Raw genomic sequence first — 14,632 nt, 5'->3', positions numbered from 1 at the left:
TTCTAACTAAACCTGATATATGACGGATTTAATGGTTGCTTTTGCTAACCGATATATCGAAATGTTTACAACTCTGAAAATGTGATTAATTTGCCAACTAGGTAGCGAAGTTATAACCATGCAAGTGTCCTCCACTAGTTGTCCAAATTTACTTCAGTTTCAACGTGTAGAATTCACTGCTTTAACCACTTGGAGCGTATCACCTTCCAAAATAACATTCTATAAGCTTATTTCTTGTATATGGGTAAGTGAATAATTTAGAACTGGTTGCAGCAGAAGTGTTGGTAGCTTTCCACGCCATTTGCAAAACATAAATATGATTTAAAATCTTATGATTTCAACTTATCCTAAAATGTTATTAATCAAGTGATTTATATACCCTTAAGTCCTTAACCATAATTAACTAAGGCAAACCTTACTAATTATCTGCCTTCGAATCAAAAACCTTTTCATGCTAGGCTTGTTCAAGGCTTGTTTAGGGCTTGTTGAACTAATTGGGCCTTGTATGGTTGGCTAGTTGAGGCTCATAAAATGAGTTAAGGGCCTTAGATGGTTAACCCAGTTAGGAAAAAAATTCAAATGGACAATTTCTAACTCAAGTCCCATAAAAGCATTTTAGATTTTTCAATGAAAAACTAAAAAATATTTTAAGGGAAATTATAAGACTAACCTTATTTTAGATTGATTCGGATTCTTACTTTAGTTCATACTTTTTTGGGAGTAAAAATTAGTCTAGAAGTCTTGAATCATATGTCAACATATAAAAATGTTTCGAGTGTTTTATTGTCAAGAGATATAAAATTACGTATATTTGCATCTTTTGTTGAGTGTGGAATGTGTAACATGAAGCAAAGAAGCATAACCCATTAAGATAATGAAATAGTAGTTTCATTTGTCCATTTCTTTAGAAAATTGATGAAGAACAAAGTTTTCTTCTTACTCAATCTATTAGTTTTGATATTTTCACGTAAGAATTACGTGCTCTAAAGACAAATGTTAGTTTATATTAAAAATATATGTAAAAATCATGTGTTCTAAAGGCAAATGTCAGTTTAATGTACTAATCAGTTGAAACAATTTCTTATAATTTATTTATTTTTTTGTATTAAAAAAAATGTCCATTTACAAATATAATAATAAAATAAAATAAAATAAATAAATAAATAAGAAAGATAAAAGATAAATAGGTAGATAGGCAAATAGAGGATTGTACATACTTATTTATGCTGTTTTTGTACAATTGCCTTTTGGTATTAGGTCTCTTTTGCTGAAAAAAGAAATGGGTAATTTTATTTGTTGACAAATGATTCAAGGCTTCTTGATGCAGTGTGACTTAGTAGGCTGCAGCGAAAAACAACAATAAAGTAGCAGATAACTAATTCTAGACCTAGATTCTATCAATGATCTAAGAATTCTTCTAAAAACAATAGATACTCTCTAAAGTTTAAAGGAAAAGAGGAATAAACTCAACTCTGAGTATTCTCATTAATCAAAATCAATAATAATCAACAACTGAATTGTTAAAGGCTTTAAGCATATATTTATAGCCCAAGACTCCTAGCCCTAAAATAACAATGAAATAAAGTTAATTTAGAAGTCTACGAAAGACAACTAAACCAAATAAAAAATTAACAAAGAAACCTAATTCAAATAAAGACTGAAAGATAAGATAGAATAAACAACTAACAAAGAAACCTAATAAAAGACTAAAAGATAAGATAAGATAAGCCTTGAATACCAATCTACATCATCCTCCCGAGGTTGGAGATAATTCGCCCTCGAATTTAGACTGTCTTTTCCACGATCTTTCGGGTGCCCTGTCAACTTGTTCCATTCTCCCTTCCTCAAGATCAAGACAAGACAACACCCCACAATAAGCGTGACGCTCTTTATCTTCGAAATATCTTGATGGTTGCTGTGAAGGCCCCACACACCACTTGGCAATTCTTCGGATTTGCCGTACTTCTCCCTTCCATGTGCCATGAAAATCTTCAAATAACTAGCAACGACCCCGTCACTTTTTGATAGAACATTCCCCTCCACCAAATAGATCTCATCACAAATTTGGTTAGAAGAATTTGACAAAATAGCATCTATCACAATGAAATCAACATAGTCAATTGGCTCAACACTAAAATCGAAGACTTTATCTTCGGGGCTCTTATCAGGCACATGATATATAGAATTGTCGTCAAAAAGTGCAAAACTATTCGAAAGATTTACCTCTTCCAAGGGTTCTTCTTCTTCATGAAAAATTGCAAAACTCTCTGAAAGACTTACCTCTTCCAAGAGTTCCTCTTCTTCATGAAAAATTGTGATACTCTCTAAAAGGTTTGCCTCTTCCACTTGTTTTTCCAATTCTTCAAGCCTTTTAGGACTTTTGATGTCATGCGGATGATTAGTAACATTAGTTCTCGGTACCAAATCAAGTTGAGGTTGAATGTCTCGCAATGATGGTATCACTTTCGGTAATTCTACTCGGACTATGTCGACACATCTCCCTTGATGCCGCTTTCCTTGTCCGTCAACTCCTGCTTGGCTACAAAGGATTGATCATCTCCTTGTGAAGGTTTTGGCTCCGCCCATGGGCTATGTAGCAACTTCAATTTGGTTTTACCAAACATGAAGTTGTATGTGTTCTTTGTTTCATCATGGATAGCAACTCTATCATATTTCCATGGCTTTCCCAACAATAGGTGACACGTATCCATGTCGACCACATCACACCACACATGATCCACATATTTATCTCCAATAGAAAATGACACTAGACAACGTCTAGAAACCGTTACCTCGTTTCCTTTCATGAGCCATTCCAACCGATAGGGAGTAGGATGTCTCTTGGTCTCAAGCCTTAGCTTCCGAACCGCTTCCTCCGAGACTACATTCATACCACTCCTTGGATCGATGACAAGCTTGGCCACCTTGCCTCCCATGGTGCATGTAGTCTGAAATTGTTGGTACGTACCTCCAATGTCTCGGGACACCGATTGATGCTTGACCTCCGCCATCTCCCAAGACACCTTTTTTTTGTATGAATTTTCTATTTTTTCTTTTTGGGTGTCGAGCTTGACGCCTGCATCCCGTGATATAGCATGGGCTTGTGCCGTTGGAAATTCCTTCCGCACTCTGCGCCCTGCATAAGGATTGATAGGTTCACCCTCGACGATAAATTTGTCTTCTGCCCCCGCGTATCTCGGTTTTGGTTGATGATGACGAATGCTCGGACCATCCATGTCGGCCAAGTGATTGGTAGGGACCCCGTGATGGGTGCGCGCACGCCCCTCCTTCCGCATGATTAGACCACCAAACCTCTCCTCCATGTGCCGCAAACGAATCGTCAGTTGCTCCTTACATGCTGCCTCCGTGCGCACGTGCACCTCGTTTATGTCTGCAAAGCGGTTGCCCCTCCCCATTCATGGAAAGTAATTGAGCTCTGATACCAACTGATGCAGCGTGACTTAGTAGGCTACAACGAAAAACAACAATAAAGTAGCGGATAACTAATTCTAGACCTAGATTCTATCAATGATCTAAGAATTCTTCTAAAAACAATAGATACTCTCTAAAGTTTAAAGGAAAAGAGGAATAAACCCAACTCTAAGTATTTTCATTAATCAAAATTAATAATAATCAACAACTGAATTGTTAAAGGCTTTAAGCATATATTTATAGCCCAAGACTCCTAGCCCTAAAATAACAATGAAATAAAATTAATTTAGAAGTCTACGAAAGACAACTAAACCAAATAAAAGACTAATAAAGAAACCTAATTCAAGTAAAGACTGAAAGATAAGATAGAATAAACAACTAACAAAGAAACCTAATAAAAGACTAAAAGATAAGATAAGATAAGCCTTGAATTCCAATCTACATCACTTCTCGACTCCAAAGGAGATCTTCTTGAACAATAACACGTACATCTGTTAAAGAAGTTTACAGCATTGTGCAGAAGGCACCGCTCGAGCTGGATGGACTAGGCATTTAGTAGAACCATTCTGGTTCAGTTTCTCTCAATTTTGGCTCGAGCAGACATTTAGCAGACCATTCTGATTTGGCTCGGCTCGATCTTAGTTTGAGCCAAGATCGAACAGGTCATCATGATGCAAAATATTAAGACAAGAGTTACAAGATCTGTCTTTTCTTATCTTATGTAGTACGATACGGTTCCCTCTAATTATGGAAATGCAGCTCACTACACTTACATAAATTTGTAATAATTATACATGTTTTAGTTTGTGGAAAAATATATTTTAATTTTTCTCCGTATTTTTTAATATTTATAAATGTTTTTTTTCGAGTTTCCCTCTCTTCTCCCACATTCAAGGAAAACTTTCAAAAGCAATATATATGGCTGCATTGAAATTCTCTACAATTAACTTGTCAGGATCCTTATCCCACAATGTTTTAAGTTCAATGATTAATGATACTATTTCCTTTTGTGTAAGCTTAACTAAAGGCACCTTGAATCATTAACATCTAAATCTTGCACTTTACGTCTACCTCTATATTGTTTAATGGAAGGTCGGTAAGACATAATGCATCTCACTTTTCTGCTTTTTGTATTTGGGATTGATGGCGATTGGCAAAGTAAACATTGGCCATAAAAATACTGATTAATATGTAATTTTGTTTAGACTAATTTTCCTTAACCTCCATAGCTCTCGCAAAGCATACTCCTCTGTTTATTGAGCGGTCCAATTATCGGATTGCATCACATACCATCGTCAAAGCGGCTCTCTCATAGGTCTTTTGTATTGACCTTTTTTTTGGGTATTTGTTGGGGTCTCTTACCCTTTCCTTTTGTAATTTTATTTTATTACTTTTTTTTTTTTTTTTTTCTAATTTAAAAGCCAGGAGAAAACAACTATTCTAGTTAGACGTGACCATATTAACACTTGCTCGCTAAAAACCGCATAAAAATGGCTTAGACGGTGAGAACCATAGGTTCTCTCTCAAGTCCAACTAAGTCATAACTTGATCTATCCTCATCGAGACATCAGTGAGACTCCCAAGACAGCTAATACTAATAGATTGATGATTCTCATTTCGGAAGTCGAACTCTTACCTTAATATATGCCCAATAACTTCGTGGATTTCTTTGAGGCCACTAAACCGGAATAGCATGAATTGGAGATGATCCAATTAGTTATATGTGCAGGATATTTTTGTCTTTTCACTTTTTGAATGAATAAAAATACCCTTCTAATATAATTAACTGGATATTCTCTAGTTTATTTAAACCGGAGAGGATCATAATTCCATTAAACCACCACCGCCGATGGTTTTTATTTTATTTTAATGGAATAGTTAAGTTGCTAAATAATTGGTTTAATCATGAGAGCAGATTTCATTAGCTTTTGGGTAACAACTGTGATCGATAGTGTTAATTAGGTAGGTCAATGGTGCGCAAAGAACTTGTTCTAAGCTTAACATAATTCATTTGTGTGACCCCAATGTCTTTTCTCAGCTACCCAGCACTTCCCAACCTACCTTCAATCTCAAACAACCCTCTCTCTCTCTCTTCTCTCTCTCTAGAGAAAAAAGGAAAGATGCCAGCTTTGAATGCACTGATGATTCCACAGTCTCTGTACATCGTCCTCGCAAACAAGTGTTAAACTTCAACTCACAAAGTCCACTATGCAATCTTTGGGGGGAACCTTTTTTGACAGGATTGGGATCAGCTTTTAACGATTACACTTGCACAAGGAAGATACCCACACTGTGCCATTGGAATATGTGGCATTAATACTAAAATACTGACCATGAAATCCTATTATAAACAAAATTTTAAAATGTGGTCGAGGCGATCGCGTCGACAGTTAAAACGAAGTATTGCAATTTTGTTTGCCCCAAGACGTAAAAGACGAAATGATTACTTTTTTTGAAAGTTCGGTAATTAAGATTGAGAAACAAACAAACTCGAAATACTTCATGTTATCCGTCGACACGATCGCCTTAACGATATTTAAACCGTCGTAAAATTTCGTGCTTTTCAAGGATGATCGAGCTCGTTTGATAACATAATTTTTTTGTGTGTTTTTTATTTTTTGGTTTTGATGTAACTAAAAAGTAATTTGTAAACATTTTGTATTTGAAATTATTTGTTTATATTATTTATTTATTTTACTCAAAAACACAAATGCTCTAAAAAGTGTTGCCGAACGAGCTCGATAAAATTGGTTGAAATTTTTAGTTGATGGCCCCTTTTAAAGAGCATTTAGAATAAGCATGCCAAAGTGCATGTCTGCATCGTCACCCCTCATTCTTCTTAGTGAGATCCACTCGAATGTTTTGTTGTTTTTCAAATGGATGTTGTGCAAAAAGAAGAGAAGGAAGGATGAAATTGGGTTGAGCATTGACCCCCTTGGATCAAATTTTGATTACTATCATTTATGATAATATTATAATTAAGATTAAGAATGTTATTTATTATTAATAGCATTATTTAGAGTTACGATTTTATTTCAATTCTTATTGTAAACCTGTGTAAGGCACCCTAGGTTCAATAATAAAAGAGATATCATAAGTATAATTTTTTTGAAAGTTAATCGTTTGATTGAAAGGTGTAGGGTTCTTCGAAATACCTTACCACGAGGCTCATAATTCTTAGAATTACCCTATCTTAAAACCCTTTTAATTTTCTCTTTTGTTGCTATATCACTCTCACAACACTTGCAGTTACACAAACACATAACAAGTGGTATCAGAGTCATCCATATGTTAATTTTACCATTGAGAACAATGGTCTTTTTAAAGAAGGAATGATTATTATGGACCAACATGAAAGTGGGAAATGTGAATTACATGAGAAGCCGCCAAAGTGAGGATTAGAAAGAAGAAACTGCTTAGGCGTAGGTTTATTATTATATTATGAGACTGACATACAACTTGAAAGGCTGATTTTCAATACTTGTATAACAGACGAAAGGTTGATTTTCATGACTGCCATAAAATTTCAATTGTTTAACAGTATACTAAATAGCATTATTCATATAAAAAATACCATAAGTAATTTTTTCAGACATTTATTGTTTGATTGGGATGCTTAGTGTAGCCGGTAGGCCAAAGTCTCAAATCCCTATAGAATTATGGATTTGGGTTAGGTGTAGTAATACAACTACATCATCGTATGTGCTATAATTTTTTTAACGGTCAAGATAATTTGAAGAAGAGTGATGTGGAATAGTAAGTACTAAACAAATTTCCAAGGTCAAAAGGCAAAACTTCTAATTAATTGCTTCCTACCATATGTTCAAACAATAAATATTTTGGCATTTAGGAACAATACATTTTAAAATTTTTTTTTTTTAAAAATGATGTGGCAAGAAAGAAGGTATAACCATGACGTGGTTATTCCATCATCATAGGAGTGTATTTGTTAGAAGCTACAAGCTTATGTTGTCCTTAATCTCGGATGCTTATCATTTAAAAAAAAAAAAAAAAGCGTAAAAACATCATTAATTTCAGTATCATGCGCATTCGAGGATGAGTTTCAAACCATTTGAACAATTCCCACGGCAAACTATCAAATCAAATTTTTTTGTTCTCAAGCTACTTGAAAAAAACAAGAGAGAAAATGAGAAGAGAAGATCACACAATTAATCAGCCTTAAACTTTCAAATTAATCAGCTAAGAATAAGATAGTGTGTTTTGGTCCCCCAATTTTATTGGTCAAACACAAGCTTTTAAATAAAAGAGCGGAAAGTGTTCATTTGAGAGTGTATTTTCAAAAAATGGTATTTTAAATGAGGGGTCTGATTTGTAATGCTACTCACAAGTGCGTTTTACGCACTCCACCTTATGTATTGATATGTCTATGTCACGTCTGCAAAAAGTTTTTAGTCTTGCACCAAATCTTGCTTGGAGGGTGGCCACAGTCACTTCAATAACTCGAGGCAGTGCCACCACATCTAGAAGTTCAATAGGGGTGACCAACCAACCTCTTAGCTTAAAGGAAGTAGTTGGCCACTCATGAGAGTGCTCTCAATAACGACGTAGAACTCTTTCATTTGCGTCGAAAAACAATCCGAATTAACGTGACAATGTCATGTAAACTGATAAACTATTTGTAGGCAAATTGTACGTATAACTAGTATTTATCTTTAAAGATTGTACATTTTTAAAATCACAAAAACTTACTTTTATAGATTTTATCATACGTTTAACTATACTTTTATAAATTATATTATTTATAACTGGGTTTTAAAAATCATTATTGTTTCAAATAATACACTTTGAAACCCCTAATTGTACAAAACGGTGTAAAAGTATCTATATGCACCGGATGGAGATTATGAGCAGCCACACGTGATGAAAACCAGTTCATGAATCCGACATGTCGGAAAGCAGGGAAAGTGATCTCACACCACCTGTTGTCTGGTTTTTTATTTTTATTTTTATTTTTTTGAAAATTACAGTCAACCCCTCGGGTATGCTCCCGACGACAAGACACACAATCAGAAAAATCCAATCCTCTCGATCACACACTCTCTCTCCCACTCAATAATCCCACTACCTCCACATTTCAGTTTCACCGAACAGTAAACAGAGAGTGCAAGAGCTAAATATATAACTACACATATCTGGCGCAACAATCCATTATTGGTGTAAATGCTTGTAGGCTTGTAGCAGTAGTGGAGCAAGCAAAATACTACCGCCCCCACCCACAAAGGCTGGAAGAATTAATATTAAGGGTGACAATCGAACAGTCTTTTTGAGTTCAGGTAGAGTTCTCATGAGGAATGGCTTCTTCTTGGATTTATGGTATCATTTTGCTTCTTCTTGCCAAGCAACAGTCTTTGTTCCTTCTAGCACTTGCTTCAAGCAATGTGAGTTTTGAGTTTTCTTATGTCGGTTCTGTTCTGTTCTGTTTCTTCCTCGATTGAGTGTTTTTTTTTTTATTGATTTGTTTCGTGGGTTTGTGTTTTTCTTTGGTCTTGGCAGGTTCACATTGTGTATATGGGAGAGAGGCAGCATGAAGAGCCTGAACTCGTTCAAGACTCGCACCATGACATCCTATCTAATATACTTGGAAGGTTTCAGTTCTAACTTCTTTTTGTCAGCGTTCTTATTTTTCATTTAGTGAAATTTGTTCTGTTCTTATGTGAAAGGAGAGAAAGTTTTGATTGCTGTGTCCATGAAATTTCCCAAAAAGCAGGCTGCTGCTTTTGGTCTTTTGAAAATAGCATATGATGTTGGTAGAGGCTCTAATTGAATTTGAGAAACATGGGGTGACCATGGCGGTGGTGTAGCTAAAATTAATGGTAGTGGTGGTGGTGGTAACAAAGGCAGAGGTGCTTTGGCTGTTACAATATAAATTAAATGGTTAAATTCATCAATTCTATTAACTTAAGTTTTTGGGATAAGTAGTGATTTATCATAGTATCGAAGCAAAGGTTCTAAATTTGAATATTATCTCCATCATTTACTTTTCATTTTAGTTAAATATTTCACGTACTAGGACTCACATATTCAGGAGAAATTTGAGTCTACATGTGAAGTATATTGTTAGAATATAAATTAATTGATTAAATGCATCTCTTTAGAATAAGTGCTGATTTAATAGTGGCATACGCCTAAGTAGCAAAACAAATCGTGCGAGCACATGTGAAGTATGTTGGCCGTTATTTTGATGGCTGTTTCTTTCAAATTTGTGTGCACCAAATGCATTTTCACCATCTTGTTGCTTGTAAAGTTATGTGACTGGAACCTAATTATGATCATAACAATGAAGTAAGAGCATGTTATATCAATTTGACAGCAAGGAAGCTGCCAAGGAGTCGATTCTGTATAGCTACAAGCATGGCTTTTCAGGGTTTGCTGCAGCCTTAACTGAGTCTCAAGCCAAGCTTATTGCAGGTGTTACAATGTTGGTGAACTGTAAATTTTGTTCTCCTATAACACTTATGCTTTTCTAACAAGTAATTGTAGTTGGTATTCTCCTTTCTTGTACTACAATGCAGATTTCCCAGGAGTTGTTCGTGTAGTTCGAAACCGAATTCTTAGTCTGCAGACGACTAGAAGTTGGGATTTCCTCCAAGTAAAGCCTCAAATTGCACACGGAATTCTTTCAATGGGTCATTCAGGACTTGGGACTATTATTGGTGTCATGGACACTGGTTAGTGTAGAAATGCCTTATATGGTTGTATATTATACGAGATAAGGCTTTAATTGTGCTCACTTTGTTGAACAGGAATCTGGCCTGAGTCTGAAAGCTTCAAAGATGAGGGAATGGGAGAGATTCCATCTCGTTGGAAAGGCATATGTCAAGGAGGAGAGAAGTTCAATAGCTCCCACTGTAATAGGTTGATTTCACTTTGTTTTTTTTTTTTTTTTTCATATTGAATTATCTTTCCTGATAAAATTGTTGTCGTATGACCAGTCAATATATCATTTTAACACTGCTATTTGATAAGAAAAATCAAAATTGGTTGCTTAACTGTAATATTATTCTAGCAGTCAAGGAAAATGTGCCACAACTTTCTCAGCGTCCGATTAACTTGTGTACTTTGAATTCTGGACTTAACGATAGTTTTTACTGTGAAATTCCCATGTTTGAGTCAAGAATCTGCCTTGTTACAAAGAAGTACTAATCTGTTTCCATACTTCGTTTCCTATATTCTTATAAGGTTGAGGCATGTTAAATTCGATTATATCTTCAAACACTTACTGTTATGATATACTTTGGGCAGGAAAATTATTGGTGCACGTTGGTATATCAAAGGATATGAAGCTGAATTCGGAAAGCTAAATACAAGTGATGGGGTTGAGTTCTTTTCTCCCCGAGATGCTGCAGGCCATGGCACTCACACATCATCTACTGCAGCTGGACTTCCAGTAGAAAATGCAAGTTTTATGGGATTAGCTCAAGGAGTGGCGAGAGGGGGTGCTCCATCAGCTTGGTTAGCTGTCTACAAAGTTTGCTGGGCTACTGGCGGTTGCAGCGCAGCCGATCTTCTTGCCGCATTTGATGACGCAATATTTGATGGCGTAGATGTGCTTTCAGTGTCTCTTGGCGCACCACCTCCACTTGATACTTATGTGGATGATGTTGTGTCCATTGGTTCATTACATGCTGTAGCTAAAGGAATTTCAGTTGTATGCTCTGCCGGGAATTCTGGTCCTTATCCTCAGTCTGTCATAAATACAGCTCCATGGGTTATAACCGTTGCCGCAAGTACCATAGATAGAGCTTTCCCCACTTTGATTTCCTTGGGGAACAATCAAACTCTTGTGGTAACTTCTTAACTTCCTATCTAGCCATGAAAGATTGTGTTTGTTTCTGTTGGAATAAGGATAAACAGTTTGCAATGAAATGTAACTGCAAAAAGAATCCACATGTAAAAGATTTATATGGTTCAGCAATATGCCTGTTTCCCTGAAAGAAATGTGAAGAATTTGTTATTTTTGATAGGATAACAACAATATCATTCTTTTAAAAGCCAGCCCATCCAGAAAATAAAATAAAATAAAAACCCTCCAAAACTACCTTACATCTACTACAATTTGTACATGAGGCTTTTGTATGCAAGTATGGGTTGTTTGGATGATTCTGTGAGTGATAAGTGAGTCTCACTTCTTTGTGTCATTCTAATTTTCTGCTTTCATAGTCATTGAAGTATTCTATTCATCTTTGCTCATGTAATTTTATTTTATTTTATTTTATTTATATATATATTTTTTTTCATGTTTTATGTTCCTGTTTTCTTCAAAATGCACTATAATTTGGCTATTCCAACTTGAGATTTCTGTTTAGTAGTTTTGAATGATATCGATTAAGGTGTCAGATGGAGAATCTAAACATGCATAAATGATATCGATTAAAATGCACTATAATCTGTGCTGTTTGTTTGTTTTGGTTGAACCATGCATAAAAAAAAACCTTGTTCAAACTTCACATTCATAATGAACTACTATCTAGTTATAAAATTGATATCTAATTCTTTGTTTTGTAGACCTAGAAATGATTTTATTTTCTCAAGCAGGGTCAGGCTTTCTATACAGGGAAGGATATGAACAAATTTCACCCTATTGTGCAAGGAGAAGACATAGCAGCTGTTGATGCATATGAAGATAGTGCAAGGTATAATGTGTTGTTATTTGCTTCTTGTTCGCATGAACTCTATTTGAATCATCTACTCTGAATTAGAGAATTCATATATTAATAGTGGTTACTTTTAATAGGAGTTGTGATTCAGGAACCCTAAATGCCACTTTAGCAAGAGGAAAAGTAGTTCTTTGTTTCCAATCTCGTTCACAGAGGTCAGCTTCTGTTGCTGCAACAACTGTATTGCATGCTCATGGTGCTGGTCTCATCTTTGCCCAGTTTCCCACAAAGGAGGTTACTTTACCCTGGAATATCCCTGGTGTCCAAGTGGACTTTGCGGTCGGGACATCTCTGCTCATGTACATGGAGATGACCAGGTAAATCTATCCTAGGCATGTTGGGTGACCCTTTCTTTCTGTATATTTCTGCTTCCAAGGTTGGGATTCTGTAAACAGATAAATCTTTATAAGAGAGTCCAATTGCTATTACCTCAGTTTTTATCTCTCTAAAGGGTTATAACAAGCAGACTTCATTTGAAAATTCAACAGAAATCCTGTGGCCAAGTTTAGCCCAACAAAAACAGATGTGGGACAACAGATTTCCCCAGAAGTGGCATTTTTCTCCTCTAGAGGACCCAGTTCCTTATCTCCATCTGTATTGAAGGTACTGACTATTTTACAAAATAATTACTTCTTTGATTGTTGCAGTTGATGTATTTGAATGTGGTTGCAGCCTGATATTGCTGCTCCTGGTGTTAATATTTTGGCATCCTGGTCCCCTGCTTCTTCCCTCTCTCAACCCCTTGAATTCAATATTGATTCGGGAACTTCCATGTCTTGTCCCCATGTATCTGGCATTGTGGCTCTTCTTAAAGCTATCCATCCAACATGGAGCCCTGCTGCAATAAAGTCTGCACTGGTCACTACAGGTTGACAAAAGAAATTTACTGGCCTTTTTGTTTTTCATCATAAAATTAATGTGCACAACTGATTCTCTGTCTCTTCTTTTGTATAGCTTCTTTGAAAGATGAATATGGTCAATCTACAGTGGCTGAGGGAGCTCCCCATAAGCAGGCTGACCCATTTGACTTTGGAGGTGGTCATGTTGAACCAAACAAAGCCTTGGCTCCTGGACTCATATATGACATGGGGTTCTCAGATTACATCCGTTTTCTTTGTTCCATGGGCTACAATAATTCCGCCATTAGCTCGTTGGCTAGGTCACACGTACATTGTCGCAAGTCGGCCAAATTCCTTGCAAATCTTAATCTGCCTTCTATTACCATTGCTGAGCTGAAGGAGAACTTAACTGTGTCAAGAACGGTTACAAATGTTGGTCCAGTTAATTCTATTTACACTGCTTCTGTTCAAGCCCCGGCTGGAACTAAAGTGATAGTTGAGCCACCAAATTTGTTGTTTAATTCTTCAATAAGGAAGCTGAAATTCAAGGTAACTTTCCATTCCCAGCTAAGGGTTCAAGGAAGATACTCATTTGGTAATCTGTTTTGGGAAGATGGTTTCCATGTAGTGAGAATACCATTGATAGTTCGAACTGTCATTGATAACTTTTATGCAGAAACATAATTCTGTTGCCACCAACAGTAATATATATCCCTTTGCATCAATAAATTTCTTCTTTTATTAATCATCTGTTGCTTCACTCCTGATAGTCCAGTTGGTTGAATTCACTTCACAATACATAGCCATTTGTGAATCATTAAGAGGAAGAAATTTACCTTCAAAAATGATGTTACACCAGGTAAAAAGGATCAAAAGTCTTCACTATCTCGCAAACTAGTACAATAAATGATTAAATTACTGTCAGAAAAAACTATGATGCTACTCAGCACTTGGCCAAATGAGTTTGCTTCCAATGCTGTTGACTTCAATGAAGAAATCATTAGAAAGACATGATTGCAAATGGGATACTAACCAAATGACTTTACTATTGAATTTGTTAGCTTGTAGAAACAGGATGTTCCCATGTGAGGATGATTGATCACAGCCATGGCTTCTTCCAAAATGAGTTTCAAATTTTTGGAAGCCTCTCATTACATATTTGATAATATCCAATAAAAGAAGGCCTTTCTAATTGACTGCCTTGAAGTTTTCAAGAATGTTGAGAGCTTTCACTAGTTTCTATATGACCGCTTCTAAGATATAACGTAGTAAATCACTATTTATTTAGTCTAAAAGTTTAAGTTGATAGGAAATATTGAATTTAATTATTTAAGTAATATTCTAACACTCTCTTCACATGTAGTCCAACAAATGAAATATTTGATTTTTAAATAGAATGTGAATTACAAAGACATAGTTTGAACTTAAAATGATTGATAAGCCAGAGAACAACAACAAAAAAAACAGAGAGAACTTCTTTCAAGTAAGAGCTCTAAACGCTAGTCTTCAAGTCTTCCCTCTCGCTTCTAATAATTAATATCATATTAAATCACTACTTATAAGTTTAAACTCATACGAAATGGAGAATTCAATCATTTAATTAATACTATAACGTAGAGCCAGAAGAGATGGTTTATAATTAATCCCTATTATAAATTAAATCATAAGCAGATCTATGATTAT

At 35.5% G+C, this 14,632-nt stretch overlaps 3 protein-coding genes across 3 annotated transcripts in view; all 3 read left to right on the top strand.

The window, feature by feature from the left end:
- The window catches only part of LOC132170301 (subtilisin-like protease SBT3.9), a 3,855-nt gene extending 3,750 nt beyond the window's left edge, over window positions 1–105 (top strand). The window contains exon 8 of the mRNA XM_059581231.1: window positions 102–105. Coding sequence (XP_059437214.1) covers window positions 102–105 — 4 coding nt within the window. The remainder of the gene's footprint in view (window positions 1–101) is intronic.
- Window positions 106–8,493: 8,388 nt separating this feature from the next.
- On the top strand, window positions 8,494–13,695 carry LOC132162508 (subtilisin-like protease SBT3.9). Its single transcript, XM_059572743.1, has 11 exons — window positions 8,494–8,831; window positions 8,947–9,038; window positions 9,764–9,861; window positions 9,966–10,121; window positions 10,197–10,308; window positions 10,696–11,239; window positions 11,989–12,086; window positions 12,188–12,427; window positions 12,599–12,713; window positions 12,783–12,978; window positions 13,065–13,695. The coding sequence occupies exons 1-11, from the start codon at window positions 8,745–8,747 to the stop codon at window positions 13,631–13,633; spliced, it is 2,307 nt and encodes a 768-aa protein (XP_059428726.1). The 5' UTR covers window positions 8,494–8,744; the 3' UTR covers window positions 13,634–13,695.
- Window positions 13,696–14,378: 683 nt separating this feature from the next.
- LOC132170262 (subtilisin-like protease SBT3.5) overlaps window positions 14,379–14,632 on the top strand; it is an 8,480-nt gene continuing 8,226 nt past the window's right edge. Inside the window, exon 1 of the mRNA XM_059581180.1 lies at window positions 14,379–14,432. Within this exon, the coding sequence (XP_059437163.1) occupies window positions 14,379–14,432 (54 nt within the window). The remainder of the gene's footprint in view (window positions 14,433–14,632) is intronic.

Source organism: Corylus avellana, chromosome ca1 (genome assembly GCF_901000735.1).
Source record: "Corylus avellana chromosome ca1, CavTom2PMs-1.0".
NCBI lineage: Eukaryota > Viridiplantae > Streptophyta > Magnoliopsida > Fagales > Betulaceae > Corylus > Corylus avellana.
This window is presented reverse-complemented; position numbering and strand designations above follow the sequence as displayed.